The 15,566-nt window shown below is 37.9% G+C and overlaps 2 protein-coding genes across 2 annotated transcripts; both read right to left on the minus strand.

Annotated features, from left to right (window-relative positions):
- Window positions 1-1,044: 1,044 nt before the first annotated feature.
- Window positions 1,045-4,345, minus strand: LOC149010272 (protein NRT1/ PTR FAMILY 4.2-like). The gene is made up of 5 exons (XM_089160689.1): window positions 4,264-4,345; window positions 2,853-3,070; window positions 2,178-2,582; window positions 1,994-2,085; window positions 1,045-1,792 (listed from the first exon to the last, which is right to left on the minus strand). The coding sequence occupies exons 2-5, from the start codon at window positions 3,048-3,050 to the stop codon at window positions 1,045-1,047; spliced, it is 1,443 nt and encodes a 480-aa protein (XP_089016815.1). The 5' UTR covers window positions 3,051-3,070; window positions 4,264-4,345.
- Window positions 4,346-11,290: 6,945 nt separating this feature from the next.
- LOC149010273 (protein NRT1/ PTR FAMILY 4.2-like) lies at window positions 11,291-14,593 on the minus strand. Its single transcript, XM_089160706.1, has 5 exons — window positions 14,512-14,593; window positions 13,097-13,314; window positions 12,422-12,826; window positions 12,238-12,329; window positions 11,291-12,038 (listed from the first exon to the last, which is right to left on the minus strand). The coding sequence occupies exons 2-5, from the start codon at window positions 13,292-13,294 to the stop codon at window positions 11,291-11,293; spliced, it is 1,443 nt and encodes a 480-aa protein (XP_089016832.1). The 5' UTR covers window positions 13,295-13,314; window positions 14,512-14,593.
- Window positions 14,594-15,566: the final 973 nt, after the last annotated feature.

Consider the following 15,566-nt stretch of genomic DNA (forward strand, 5'->3'; position numbering starts at 1 on the left):
TGAAGATTTTGTTACAAAATGTCTTCCTAATTTAAATTATTTTTAGAAATTATTCTATGTAGGTTTTCCTCCCTAACCGCATTTGGTACATTTCCTTTTGAGTCTTAAATTATTTGGATAGAAATGGTTAGATTGTCCATTGACCCTGAAGATTCCGCTATACAATCGCGAGATAAATTGCCTAAAAACTCTGAGAAATGGCTAAAATATCTTTAAAAAATAGAGATTTTGCCGATATATTGGTCGATTTTGAGAAATTTTGCAATCCCGAATATCAACATGTGTTTCAAGAAAAGTTGTTTCATGGTCAGAAGCAATGTTTAAAAGTCGCTCTGTCTTGCCATGTCGGTGGCTGGCGACACCACCAACACGACAACATATCGCGATATGTTTGGCGACATTTGGAGGGGTGTCGATGAAAAATCGACCCCCATTTTAGAAGGGTATTTGAAGTCCTTCTAGTCCAAATTTTGTTCAATAGTCCAATTTGAGGTCAATAAACATACTAAGAGCGTTAATTTGACTTAAAACATCACCTAAACTATTGTTCTTAGTCGACACATGTACAGTTGTAAGCGGGTGAAACTGAAAGTCTAAAAAACTTGCGGATTTGTATGAAATCCTGTTTGAGTGCCACAAACAATATAATAATCGGCGATAACGAAGCAAGATGTACTCGTAAACGTAAAAGATCGGAGCAAAATAGGGTTAAAATGCAAGAAACATGAGAGAGAAACAACATATCGACGACATTGGTAATATATCGACGACATATCATCGACTTATTGTCAACCTCGTTTCGGAGTGAGGTGTCATGTAGCCCCACTCCGACATGACGCTATATTGCCAACACTTTGAACCATGATCAGAAGCGATTTTTTGGAATTTTTTTATTAAACTATAAACTTATTTCTTAATTACATGATCATCAAAATACTACAATATTTCTTACAAAAAGAATAAATAAATAAAATAAAAGAAAAAAGAGTAAACAACACTACGATACTAGAATATATCTAACTACTTTTTTCAGCTACGAAAACCTCAGAACCGTTTGGCCCAGTACAAATAGTTGAGAAAATTGAGAAAATTCAGCACACAGAGGAAGGCAAAGAACTCATCCAAACGGTTGTGATTCAAACCAGCCCCTCCCAGAATCTCTTTGCCGAAAGATTTCGTCACCGCGTTGACGATTGTGACGAGCACAGAACTCAGGAAGTAACCCATGGAGGTGGAGCACCAGGCTAATGCAGTACACATGCTTCTCATGCTTTCAGGTGCCTCGGAATAGAAGAACTCTAACATCCCACCAAGAGTGAGGAAGTCAGCGAAAGCAAGTAAAAGGAACTGAAACAAAAGCCAGTAGACCTTGAGCGTAACGTTATCATCCACAGATGCTGAACGTCTCTTAGCTTCAACTATAGCAGCTATGGCCATTGCTACCGATGCCAAAATAAGCCCAAGACCGATTCTTCGCAGAGGTGCAAGTGGGCTCTTTTTCTGATCTGGGTACTTCTTAGCTAACTTCCCTGCGAAACGCTCTAAGATAGGGATGGTGGAGAGCATGATTATCAATGGAGGCACCACTAGAGATGGCGTCGGTATCTCGAAGTTACCAAACAATTTTTTGTCCATGAGAATCCCTTGCTGCACAGTGAAGGTTTGAAGCTGAGCCAAGCAGCAATTCATCATGATTGTACTTCCGAAGATCGGAAGGAGGCCCAGGAATGTCTTGGTCTCTTCAATCTGGTATGGAGTTATAGCATCATCCGCTATGGCTTTATCTAAACACCTGCACTTCCACAGTAAAGACTTGGGTGTAAATCAACCTTCAATACTAGTGACATACAAACGGCAAATGTTAGACACTTGACCAATGCACAGATCGAAAGCTACAAAGCTAGTGCCCATATATCAAAGCTTCAAATGTCATTTTGTTTGTCAAAGTTAAATTGCAATTCATGTCGCAAAGAGAATAAGAGAGAAGGCTTGCCTGAACTTGTTTTTAGATCTCTCAGTGTTGCCAGTTTCAGTAATTGTCTCTCGGGGTTGTGCTTTCCAGTTCCATGCTGTAGCCACAAAAACCTATGCAAAATGAAGAAAAAAAATAATGAATCCTTAGAGATCACTTGAGAAAATCAGGGCAAAAGAGATTATTAATTAGTGAAGAAGTCCACCTTAAAAACCCTGCTTAATGAACTCCCCCTTGGACGAGCATGTTTGTAAAATGGGAGTCCACCAGCAAAAACGCAGAGTGCGATGATGAAGAGGATGATCCCAATCTTAAAACTCCATTTCCACCCTTCATTATCTTCAACCCAAACCATAATAGTAGATGCTAGAATCCCACCTGTAGCTAAGGCAAAGAAGTACCAGTTGAAGAAGGAATTCATGAGCCTCTTGTTGCTATGATCAAGTTGGTCAGCTCCGTAAGCAGGCAATGAAGACTTCACCCCACCCACTCCAGTGGCCATTGCATAGAGCCCACCGAATAGCAGAGCAGCTTCGGATGTGGATGGCCTTCTTCCCATGGCCGGTTGGAACCTTGTGTAATTAGCTTGGATTGCAAGCATGGATATTCCCTGTGTCAACCAATAAAGTTAGAAATAATTGTTAGGGTTATGGTTTAAGCACAAGTTTTACTTAAACATTACACTCTCAATATCTAGTTTGTAATACCAAGATCTTGTTTCTAGCTAGCATTTATAGACCTAATTGGACATTTTTATAGCTTCCATTATAATCTCAGATCATAACCACTTTGATGTCCATAACATAAATTGTGTATAACTCAAATAAATCAACAATAATAATCTCACATCAGATATGAGTACATGAACTACTATACTTACCAGGAGCTCTATTATGCCAAAGAGGATGAAGGTCCAAAACCTTGGAAGGAAGGAATCTGAGATGAAACCACCAAAGATTGTGAGTAGGAAGGAGGTGCCCATAAAATTTGTGACCATGTTTGCAGCTTCAGCGATCGGATAATGCATCGAAGACGTGAAATATGAAACGAAGTTGGATGCATTTGATAGGAAAACCATATTTTCCAATACCTCCACAACTGCATATAATCATAGAGATGATAGCAGATTATGAGAAGAGAATTGAAATAGAAACTAGCTCTGATTTCTACTCAATCAAATAAAGTTCAAGAGTTAAATGGCATTTATAAACTCCATATGAAATACTTCTCAAAAAAAATGCCGTTATGTTATTTATTTTAATGACTTATTGAGAAATACATTTAGGGCCTATTTGGTAATATGAATCCTTAGATTTCAAATCTCTAGATTCATGAATGTTAGATTTATACCCATTTGATTGTAAAAATATTTAGATTCATGAAATCTAGAGATTCATCTTTTAACACAAAAAACGTGAATTTGTAGATTTATGAGTTTGGGATAAGATCCAAAGATTTCACCCCATCTATAAAAGTACTAAACATTTGCGCATTCAAAAAAATCACGTCTACCAAATTGTTTTTAGGATGAATCCACAGATTTCATTCCACAACCAAACAGTTAATTTTATGAATTATGACTCCATAGATTTGAAATCTCTAAATATTTGAAGATTGATGTATCTAAACAAGCCCTTAGAGTATTGTTATAAATTTAGGGTTTGGGGTTTCTAGGGTTACCACTGAGGAGTCAGGCTGTCCCCCCAATTCCTCCTCTCTCATAGTTAATCCAATATAAGTATGTTTTTAGTCACGAACAGGCCCATGTGTGAGGGTTGGGAGATGCGATGACATGCAATTGTATTTGATTCTCTCCACCAAAACTGCCCGTGCCCCATCCCCCACACTCACAAAAGGCCTAACATTGGGCTTACCCATATCTGCCATTTGAGTGTGGAAGAATGGAAGCACGAGCATTTTGAGTGGAAAAAATCTCCACACCACTGATGATTCAATAAAACTCAGACTGACTTAGACCTAGTCTAGTAATTAACTAAACCACAGGGTTGGTTAATCACAGTTTTAATAATGGGGAATCAGACCTGTAAATTGGCCTATTTAACTCGGAATGGGTTGTGAGTGATTCTCTCATTCCCACCGATTTGCATCTTAAAAAGAACGATTTTAACCAATGCTGTGCAATTCGGATCGGAATTGGCATGGAGCCATTTGAATTCCCAGTTTTCCTGAAACCCTCACTTTTCACTCTAGAGAGAGAGATTTCCAGTTGCCCATATTAATTAATATATGCATAATATAAAATTAAAAAGAAATGAAAGGTGGAATATTACCGCAAATGAAAATAGCAGCTTTAAAGCCACCAAGCTCTGTAGATTGGACCCTTCTACCTCTCCAATCAAAGTTCTCATCCTTCTCATCGTTCCTCCCAAGTTCCTGCTTTGCCAGAAAAGAAAGATTGAACTACTACTGTAAGCAAACCCCTCTACAAACGCATAGATGATTTATATATCGTTCTCTAGCTCATATTTCCAGTTTAATTCAACCATTTTTGAGTTTACCCAAACAAAAAATCCACCAAATTAAGGTCCTGTTTTACATTTAGAAATTGCTAATGTAGCTAGCTGATAGATTTTTCAACAAGTTATCAAAAACATGCAGGAAAGTTTGACAGGAAAAATAATGATATTAATAGATCTGTGAAGTTGTTCTTCTGATTTTAGATGTTAGAAATGATTTGAAGTGGGAAAAAGGTGAGAGAGAGAGAGAGTTTTAGAAGCCTACCATTACCAAAGCACCGAGTGGTTTTCACTCTCTGCGTTAGTAACAGAATCAAGGAATGAAGAATTGAGACGAGGAAAGAGAAAGATGGTTCTCCCTGTTCAGATCTTCACGAGGAAAGCTCTTTATAAGAAGATGGGCTGGATCCTAATCGTTTTTTTCTGTTTTTCTGTTCTTGATATGAAGGCAGCAGGTGTTGAATGGTTTTGGCTTTCCAGATTTAGCGAAAATTCGGAGGAAGGAGATAGGTTTTAAAACGTGTAACGAGGGTTCCCAGTTCAAGAAATCCAGACGATACTCACCATTCATGCAATTAATACTTTTCCAAACCTGGCAAACCCAGCAGGTGTGTGGTGTGTACTACTAATATGAACATTCAATTTTCGTAACTTGTACGTATCAGCATAAATACCTTTGCAACTATTGATTTCGTGCGTGCATGTCACAAAAGTTTTAACTTCGGATCAACTCCCCTGAGATCCTCCTGATGGATTTTCACTATATAAATAGGAGTGGGTCCACTAGATAACTATTAAAAATTAATGGAAATGATTTGATTTGCCCAATCAATCTCACCTCTAAGGTCTAACATCTGGTGGAGCACATTGTATTCCCTGTCAAAGAATGTGATACAAACTTGCAGTTTAATTCTTTTCTCTTCCAAACTTATGACCCTGGATTCTACGTACCAAAAAAAAATGTATACGTCTTAATCATAATGCTCCCCCGATACTTTTTCACTACACATTTTATGTGCAGCTTACATTTAAAACTAAATCAAATAATTCAAGGGTGAGATCTACTGTAGATTTCAAGGTTTAAAGTATCGGTATCGAGTATTATATCGGTCTGGTGATTTTAAGAGACGTATCGTCCCGTATCGAGCATTGTATCGTATTAGTCAATGTATTTTAGTGCATTTCAATGGAGATATGTGTCAAGATGTATTGTATCGATTGTGTCCAATATGGATATGTATTGGCTAATATCGCATCGTATCATGGGATACTTTAAACCTTGTAGATTTCACATGAGTCTCACATAAAATGTATAGTGAAAAAGCGTCGAGAGAGGTGATTTGGACTCTAAATGTGTACCCAGGAAAAAAAAATTCCATTGCATAAATTCTACATCTTGGTACACAAGCACCTCATGAACTAATGAATCTCATTCAATGTTTTTATGTGTGTTCCCATGAGTCTATATTTTCAGTCTTGACAAATAAAGTTATGTGCTTAGTTATATTCTTTCACGTTTTTTTATTATACATTGAAAATGGCCCTGAAGGGATCATATACCTCAACCCTGACTGATAGATTATCCCAACTCTGTTTTCCATGTGTTGATACAAATATTGAAGTCTAACCATGGTATCTTGTGCCCCTCCCAATTTGAAATTTTCCACGAAACCCTCTTTCATATGTGAAATATTAGTACTTGAGCTCCAATTGTCGAAATCTTTTAACAATAATGATAATGAGTAGCAAATTCATTGTCTCATGTGTGAAATATTGGTACTTTACCTTTTTTTGATGTTAGATACTAGCTCTTGCTTGTCCATGTTTAGTTTTCTACAAAACAGATTTTTTTTTTTTTTTTTTTTTTTTTTTTTTTTAAAGGTAACTTGTTACTATGGGGTGGGAATTAAAATTACTAATATACGCCGCCGAGTGGGTGCGAACCCAGGACCTCCCTGTAGGAGGGCGGGTCTTTAACCACTTGACTAACCCATCATTGGCAAATACAAAGAACAATGGACTTAAGCCGAAGACACGACTACTCTTCTAAATACAAAGGTAAAGTATGCATAAGCTAAATTAGATCAACCTCAGTTTTTAAGAAGAAAGGGAAAACAAAATTTGTTTCAACAACATTTTATGATCCCTAAGAAATGGTAATGTACATAAACATGGTAATTTTTGTTTGTTTGTTTGTATTTTTAGTTTTAATCAATTGGCATCTTTAGGAACTTTATCCCGAAGGTTAGTGACTTAGTGTTAGTTGGTCTAAACCCTAGCCCATCTTTTATAAAGTTATCACATCTAGTCAAGGCTCTAATAAAGAAATTCAGTCTATTCCCACGAATTAGAAATGAATAAACCAAAAAAATGGGATCAAATCAATATTAAAGTGAAATAATTTTAATCATTACGTAACATGTTGGCTATTTTTTTAATCCAAAACATTCTAAACCATTTTTTTTAGTCGAAATGTAAAATAAATACGGATGAAGACTCTATGCATGATCTGATGATCATGTCTCTTTGTCGAAAAAACATAAATTGGGCAATTTCCTTGCAATTCTCAGATTACATCTAAGATTCCCAAGTGGACAATTTTTTGAAATATCTAATGTCTTTAAATCTTGAAAATGCCATGTATCTTATAGGAGACTGGATTCTGGATTTTTTTAACGATTTTTAATCACACAAATAGGGGGTGGGGCCACCTTCGAATACTGAAAATATAAAAATGATACTTCACTAGATCTCATGTGGGATTCACCTCTATTTATGTGTATGAAAAACATCAGAATAGCACATTGTTCTTGTTCGACGGGACGGAGAGGTGATCCAGACAGACAAAGACTCACGAGTCATAAGTAAGTTTTGATCATGGTTCAATGTGACAATTTTTCAGCGATATATAGTCAAATTCACTATATTTAACAGAATTTCGTTTGATTATGACGTACTACCTCAACATGATCTGGGGCGGAAACCCTAATCTTGGAAGTCCTCAATATATTTTCTTCATCTCTTGAAAAATTCCGAATGTATGTGTTTTGAATTGTTATTGTTGTTCATAAGTGAGTTTGTTCATTGACAATTTTGATCTATTTATTGCGCTCTGGAATTTATTTGATCATTGTTGTATACTCTTAACGGTTTGTAATTTGTTTGGCTCTTATGATGTAGAGGCTGAATGCCATAGAATGTCTTCTCCAAATTTTTCTCAATTTGTGATTTTCGTAGTTTCGATGATGCAGAAATATGAACATTTTCCGCTGTCAGGAGTTTCAATATTATCTTTTTTATCTTGTGGTTGAGTGATGATACATCATTCATCTGGAAATTATAAAGAACAGAGAGTAGTTGGTTGGGGTGGGGGTTGGTGGTTGGTGGTTTCTCTCATTGATAATCCATGTTGTTGGTGCAAGAAATGTTATCTTAACAACATGGTTCGCTCCAAATCCTGTTCCAGCTCCTGAGACCAAAACAAGGTGAAAGTGGGCCGCCTCTGAAAGACGGGAAGCCATCTCCGACGATCGAGTTAATCTAGGCCAGCAAATAGAAGACTCCATTGAGGAGTGAAGACCCCCAAGAGATGATGAAGATCATCCTCTTGAAGGGTTAAAAAGCTAAAAGAAATGGTGGCTGGAGTGTCTAGAGCTTACCTTGCCTTTTGCCTCTCTTCCCCTTATAAACCGAAATTTACCTCTTACGTAGAGTTCCTGGCTGCAGAGTGAGACAAGGGTCCCTTCAGCCGCCCCTACCCTTTGGCGAGTAACGGCCATCAAACATCCTGTCGTCTCTGGGCTCGAGGAGATCCCAGGCCGTGTCAGGTGTTGATCCTATTTGGATATTTTGGCTGATCACGCGGGCCACCTGTTACCAAGACCTCCTGGTGAGGATAAATGGGCCAGACGCCCCTGGCCGCCCAGGACCGGGCCTGATCCCATCCGGCTGGGCCAGAAATATCAATGACTATAACACATGTTTATGATGTTTGTGAATAAGAGTTTCTTGTAAATACTCTAGTTTCTGAACTCTGTTATGTGGGTGTTGAATATGTTTATGGATACAAAGTACATTGAGGGTATTGAATATGTTTATGGATACAAAGTAACATTTTGTATTTTCTTTAGGACTTATCAAAATTGTGTTTGCTTTTTTGTTGTTCTGGTAACTGGTATAATATTTTTGTTGAGGTGAAAAAAATTCTGTCATTTCAGGGAAGTTGCATTACAGTGGTGACTTTAAATAATGATATATAACCCTCCATTGAGCAATCTTTCACATTAAAACAACACAAAATCAAAAGGTGTCATCTCTAGATTTATCCTTCAGAGGTTACCGTTTTTAGATGGAAGATTTTGATTTTTTTCAGGGAGAGATAATATATAATTCGTTGAAACTTCCCTTCACCCCATGGAAAATGACTCTCCATGTTTAGTGATGGTTATAGGAACTGATGGGAGGGCACTCTCATCTACAACCAGCTTCGGGGGAGATGTAATTATGATCTTTGATGGGTCTACTTTTCCTTCTCAGATGTGCAATTTGGGGAAAATGATGGAGACAATTTGGACTGTTGGATAGCAATTTTTTTTTCTTCGTAATAGAGGACAATAGTTTATGACGGGTAGTCTGCCTTCATGCAGTTCCTATTCCCTAATTAGTGTTATCATTTTTCGGGTGAGGATTTCCTCCAATGCCTTTGTGCAGTTTGGTGTGAAATTCTTTTTGGGTAAGGAACAGACTTCAAACCATCAAGTCATAGACCTGCTAGAAGGGCTTCGTACTCAGCCTCATTGTTGGAAGCTCTGAAGTTAAATCTTAGAGCGTAATGGATTGTGAACCCGCCCGGGCTAATTAACATTAGCCCTGCTCCACTCCCCAAAGAGTTACTCGAGCCGTCCACATACAAGATCCATATTTCCCGACCGAGTTGCTCTTCTTCTCCCGAATTGGATATGTTACTCTCAAGAACAAAATCGGCTAATACTTGCCTTTTGATAGCTGGACGAGTTCTAAACTCGATTTGGCATTCGCTCAACTCAATAGCCCATGTTACCATCCTTCCCGCTAAGTCTGGTTTTTGTAGGATCTTCTTTAATGGAAAGTTGGTCAAGACTACAATTGGATGTGCTTGGAAATATGGTCTGAGTTTTCGAGATACGGTTACAAGAGCTAAAGCTTGTTTGTCCACATCCAGATATCGCGTCTAGGCATCCACAAGAACATGGCTTATGAAATAGATGGGGTTTTGTGAAATACCTTCTTCCTTTACTAATATTGCGCTTACTGCTGCCGAAAAAAATGGCTAAGTACGTGAATAGTTGCTCTCCCATTGTAGGTCGGGCTAAGACAGGTGGTGACTCGAGCTTCTCCTTCAGCTTCTCAAATGCTTGCTGACACTTTTCGGTCCATAATGTGTCTTTAGCCTTCCCGAGGTCCTTGAGAGCCTTGAAGAAGGGCAAACATTTTTCACCCAATCTTGAAATGAATCTATTCAATGTGGCTACTATTCCGGTTAGGCATTGAATATCGCGAACCGTCTTTGGTGATTCCATCTCAATCAAGGCTTTGTTTTTTTCGGGTTGGCCTCAATCCCCCTTTGAGATACCATAAATCCAAGGAATTTCCCGGAAGAAACACCAAACGCACACTTCTCTGGATTCAATCTCATCTAATATTTTCTCAACGTATCAAAGACTTCTTCAAGATCTTCCAAATGACTTCTTCGTACTATACTCTTGCCTTGTGAGGCCTAAATCATTAGGATATAATTGATAAGATTATTCATTAATCTTGAAGATTGTGTTACAAAATGTCTTCCTAATTTTAAATTATTTTTAGAAATTATTCTATGTAGGTTTTCCTCCCTAACTGCATTTGGTACATTTCCTTTTGAGTCGTGAATTATTGGGATAGAATTGGTTAGATTGTCCATTGACCCTGAAGATTCCGCTATACAATCGCGAGATAAATTGCCTAAAAATTCTGAGAAATGGCTAAAATATCTTTAAAAAATAGAGATTTTGCCGATATATTGGTCGATTCTGAGAAAATTTGCAATCCCGAATATCACCATGTGTTTCAGGAAAAGTTGATTCATGGTCAGAAGCAATGTTTAAAAGTCGCTCTGTCTTGCCATGTCGGTGGCTGGCGACACCACTAACACGACGACATATCGCGATATGTTTTGCGACATTTGGAGGGGTGTCGATGAAAAATTGACCCCCATTTTCGAAGGGTATTTGAAGTCCTTCTAGTCCAAATTTTGTTCAATAGTCCAATTTGAGGTCAATAAACATACTAAGAGCGTTATTTTGACTAAAAACATCACCTAAACTATTGTTCTTAATCGACACATGTACACTTGTATGCGGGTGAAACTGAAAGTCTAAAAAACTTGCGGATTTGTATGAAATCCCGTTTGAGTGACACAAACAATATAATAATCGGCGATAACAAAGCAAGATGTACTCGTAAACGTAAAAGATCGGAGCAAAATAGGGTTAAAATGCAAGAAACATGAGAGAGAAACAACATATCGACGACATTGGTAATATATCGACGACATATCATCGACTTATTGTCAACCTTTTTTCGGAGTGAGGTGTCATGTAGCCCCACTCCGACATGACGATATATTGCCAACACTTCGAACCATGATCAGAAGCGATTTTTTGGAATTTTTTATTAAACTATAAACTTATTTCTTAATTACATGATCATCAAAATACTACAATATTTCTTACAAAAAGAATAAATAAATAAAAGAAAAGAAAAAAGAGTAAACAACACTACGATACTAGAATATATCTAACTATTTTTTTCAGCTACGAAAACCTCAGAACCGTTTGGCCCAGTACAAATAGTTGAGAAAATTGAGAAAATTCAGCACACAGAGGAAGGCAAAGAACTCGTCCAAACGGCTGTGATTCAAACCAGCCCCTCCCAGAATCTCTTGGCCGAAAGATTTCGTCACCGCGTTGACAATTGTGACGAGCACAGAACTCAGGAAGTAACCCATGGAGGTGGAGCACCAGGCCAATGCAGTACACATGCTTCTCATACTTTCAGGTGCCTCGGAATAGAAGAACTCTAACATCCCACCAAGAGTGAGGAAGTCAGCGAAAGCAAGTAAAAGGAACTGAAACAAAAGCCAGTAGACCTTGAGCGTAACGTTATCATCCACAGCTGCTGAACGTCTCTTAGCTTCAACTATAACAGCTATGGCCATTGCTACCGATGCCAAAATAAGCCCAAGACCGATTCTTCGCAGAGGTGCAAGTGGGCTCTTTTTCTGATCTGGGTACTTCTTAGCTAACTTCCCTGCGAAACGCTCTAAGATAGGGATGGTGGAGAGCATGATTATCAATGGAGGCACCACTAGAGATGGCGTCGGTATCTCGAAGTTACCAAACAGTTTTTTGTCCATGAGAATCCCTTGCTGCACAGTGAAGGTTTGAAGCTGAGCCAAGCAGCAATTCATCATGATTGTACTTCCAAAGATTGGAAGGAGGCCCAGGAATGTCTTGGTCTCTTCAATCTGGTATGGAGTTATAGCATCATCCGCTATGGCTTTATCTAAACACCTGCACTTCCACAGTAAAGACTTGGGTGTAAATCAACCTTCAATACTAGTGACATACAAACTGCAAATGTTAGACACTTGACCAATGCACAGATCGAAAGCTACAAAGCTAGTGCCCATATATCAAAGCTTCAAATGTTATTTCGTTTGTCAAAGTTAAATTGCAAGTCATGTCGCAAAGAGAATAAGAGAAGGCTTGCCTGAACTTGTTTTTAGATCTCTCAGTGTTGCCAATTTCAGTAATCGTCTCTCGGGGTTGTGCTTTCCAGTTCCGCGCTGTAGCCACAAAAACCTATGCAAAATGAAGAAAAAAAATAATGAATCCTCAGAGATCACTTGAGAAAATCAGGGCAAAAGAGATTATTAATTAGTGAAGAAGTCCACCTTAAAAACCCTGCTTAATGAACTCCCCCTTGGACGAGCATGTTTGTAAAATGGGAGTCCACCAGCAAAAACGCAGAGTGCGATGGTGAATAGGATGATCCCAATCTTAAAACTCCATTTCCACCCTTCATTATCTTCAACCCAAACCATAATAGTAGATGCAAGAATCCCACCTGTAGCTAAGGCAAAGAAATACCAGTTGAAGAAGGAATTCATGAGCCTCTTGTTGCTATGATCAAATTGGTCAGCTCCGTAAGCAGGCAATGAAGACTTCACCCCACCCACTCCAGTGGCCATTGCATAGAGCCCTCCGAATAGCAGAGCTGCTTCGGATGTGGATGGCCTTCTTCCCATGGCCGGTTGGAACCTTGTGTAATTAGCTTGGATTGCAAGCATGGATATTCCCTGTGTCAACCAATAAAGTTAGAAATAATTGTTAGGGTTAAGGTTTAAGCACAAGTATTTCTTAAACATTACACTCTCAATATCTTGTTTGTAATGCCAAGATCTTGTTTCTAGCTAGCATTTATAGACCTAATTGGACATTTTTATAACTTCCATTATAATCTCGGATCATAACCACTTTGATATCCATAACATAAATTGTGTATAACTCAAATACATCAACAATAATAATCTCACATTAGATATGAGTACATGAACTACTATACTTACCAGGAGCTCTATTATGCCAAAGAGGATGAAGGTCCAAAACCTTGGAAGGAAGGAATCTGAGATGAAACCACCAAAGATTGTGAGTAGGAAGGAGGTGCCCATAAAATTTGTGACCATGTTTGCAGCTTCAGCGATCGGATAATGCATCGAAGACGTGAAATATGAAACGAAGTTGGATGCATTTGATAGGAAAACCATATTTTCCAATACCTCCACAACTGCATATAATCATAGAGATGATAGCAGATTATGAGAAGAGAATTGAAATAGAAACTAGCTCTGATTTCTACTCAATCAAATAAAGTTCAAGAGTTAAATGGCATTTATAAACTCCATATGAAATACTTTTCAAAAAAAATGCTGTTATGTTATTTATTTTAATGACTTATTGAGAAATACATTTAGGGCCTATTTGGTAATATGAATCCATAGATTTCAAATCTCTAGATTCATGAATGTTAGATTTATACCCATTTGATTGTAAAAATATTTAGATTCATGAAATCTAGAGATTCATCTTTTAACACAAAAAAAGTGAATTTGTAGATTTATGAGTTTGGGATAAGATCCAAAGATTTCACCCCATCTATAAAAGTACTAAACAATTGCGCATTCAGAAAACTCACGTCTACCAAATTGTTTTTAGGATGAATCCACAGATTTCATTCCACAACCAAACAGTTAATTTTATGAATTATGACTCCATAGATTTGAAATCTCTAAATATTTGAAGATTGATGTATTCAAACAAGCCCTTAGAGTATTGTTATAAGTTTAGGGTTTGGGGTTTCTAGGGTTACCACGGAGGAGTCAGGCTGTCCCCTCAATTCCTCCTCTCTCATAGTTAATCCAATATAAGTATGTTTTTAGTCACGAACAGGCCCATGTGTGAGGGTTGGGAGATGGGATGACAGGCAATTGGATTTGATCCTCTCCACCAAAACTGCCCTTGCCCCATACCCCACACTTACGAAAGGCCTGACACAAGGCTTACCCATATCTGTCATGTGAGTGTGAAAGAATGGGAGCACGAGCATTTTGGGTGGAAAAAATCTCCACACCACTGATGATTCATTAAAACTCGGACTGACTCAGACCTAGTCTAGTAATTAACTAAACCACAGGGTTGGTTAATCACAGTTTTAAGAATAGGGAATCAGACCTGTAAATTGGCCTATTTAACTCGGAATGGGTTGTGAGTGATTCTCTCATTCCCACCGATTTGCATCTTAAAAAGAACGATTTTAACCAATGCTGTGCAATTCGGATCGGAATTGGCATGGACCCATTTGAATTCCCAGTTTTCCTGAAACCCTCACTTTTCACTCTAGAGAGAGAGAGAGATTTCCAGTTGCCCATATAAATTAATATATGCATAATATAAAATTAAAAAGAAATGAAAGATGGAATATTACCGCAAATGAAAATAGCAGCTTTAACGCCACCGAGCCCTGTAGATTGGACCCTTCTACCTCTCCAATCAAAGTTCTCATCCTTCTCATCGTTCCTCCCAAGTTCCTGCTTTGCCAGAAAAGAAAGATTGAACTACTACTGTAAGCAAACCCCTCTACAAACGCATAGATGATTTATATATCGTTCTCTAGCTCATATTTCCAGTTTAATTCAATCATTTTTGAGTTCACCCACACAAAAAATCCACCAAATTAAGGTCCTGTGTTTCATTTAGAACTAGCTAATCTAGCTAGCTGATACAATTTTCAACAAGTTATCAAAGTTACAAAAGCATGCAGGAAAGTTTGACAGGAAAAATAATGATATTAATAGATCTGAGAAGTTGTTCTTCTGTGTTATGTTAGATGTTAGAAATGATTTGAAGTGGGAAAAAGGTGAGAGAGAGAGAGAGTTTTAGAAGCCTACCATTACCAAAGCACCGAGTGGTTTTCACTCTCTGCGTTAGTAACTGAATCAAGGAAGGAAGAATTGAGACGAGGAAAGAGAAAGATGGTTCTCCCTGTTCAGATCTTCACGGGGAAAGCTCTTTATAAGAAGATGGGCTGGATCCTAATCGTTTTTTTTTTTTTCCTTCTGTTTTTCTGTTTTTCTGTTCTTGATGTGAAGGCAGAAGGTGTTGAATGGTTTTGGTTTTCCAGATTTAGTGAAAATTCGGAGGAAGGAGTTAGGTTTTAAAACGTGTAACCAGGGTTCCCAGTTCAAGAAATTCAGACGATACTCACCATCCATGCAATTAATAGTTTTCCAAACCTGGCAAACCCAGCAGGTGTGTAGTGTGTACTACTAATATGAACATTCAATTTTCGTAACTTGTACGTATCAGCATAAATACCTTTGCAACTATTGATTTCGTGCGTGCATGTCACAAAAGTTTTAACTTCGGATCAACTCCCCTGAGATCCTCCTGATGGATTTTAACTATATAAATAGGAGTAGGTCCACTAGATAACTATTAAAAATTAATGGAAATGATTTGATTTGCCCAATCAATCTCACC

Source organism: Hakea prostrata, chromosome 7 (genome assembly GCF_041222555.1).
Source record: "Hakea prostrata isolate BN-2017 chromosome 7, UWA_Hpros_2, whole genome shotgun sequence".
NCBI lineage: Eukaryota > Viridiplantae > Streptophyta > Magnoliopsida > Proteales > Proteaceae > Hakea > Hakea prostrata.

What these genes read in the sequence shown, in the direction of transcription:
- LOC149010272 (XM_089160689.1), bottom strand. Translation starts at nt 3,050, where the DNA reads ATGGTTTTCCTATCAAATGCATCCAACTTCGTTTCATATTTCACGTCT. An exon ending in TTGGCATAATAGAGCTCCTG is followed by an intron (nt 2,583 to 2,852) that starts GTAAGTATAGTA and finishes TGGTTGACACAG; the next exon opens with GGAATATCCATGCTTGCAAT. An exon ending in CATTAAGCAGGGTTTTTAAG is followed by an intron (nt 2,086 to 2,177) that starts GTGGACTTCTTC and finishes CATTTTGCATAG; the next exon opens with GTTTTTGTGGCTACAGCATG.
- LOC149010273 (XM_089160706.1), bottom strand. Translation starts at nt 13,294, where the DNA reads ATGGTTTTCCTATCAAATGCATCCAACTTCGTTTCATATTTCACGTCT. An exon ending in TTGGCATAATAGAGCTCCTG is followed by an intron (nt 12,827 to 13,096) that starts GTAAGTATAGTA and finishes TGGTTGACACAG; the next exon opens with GGAATATCCATGCTTGCAAT. An exon ending in AGATCTAAAAACAAGTTCAG is followed by an intron (nt 12,039 to 12,237) that starts GCAAGCCTTCTC and finishes GTGGAAGTGCAG; the next exon opens with GTGTTTAGATAAAGCCATAG.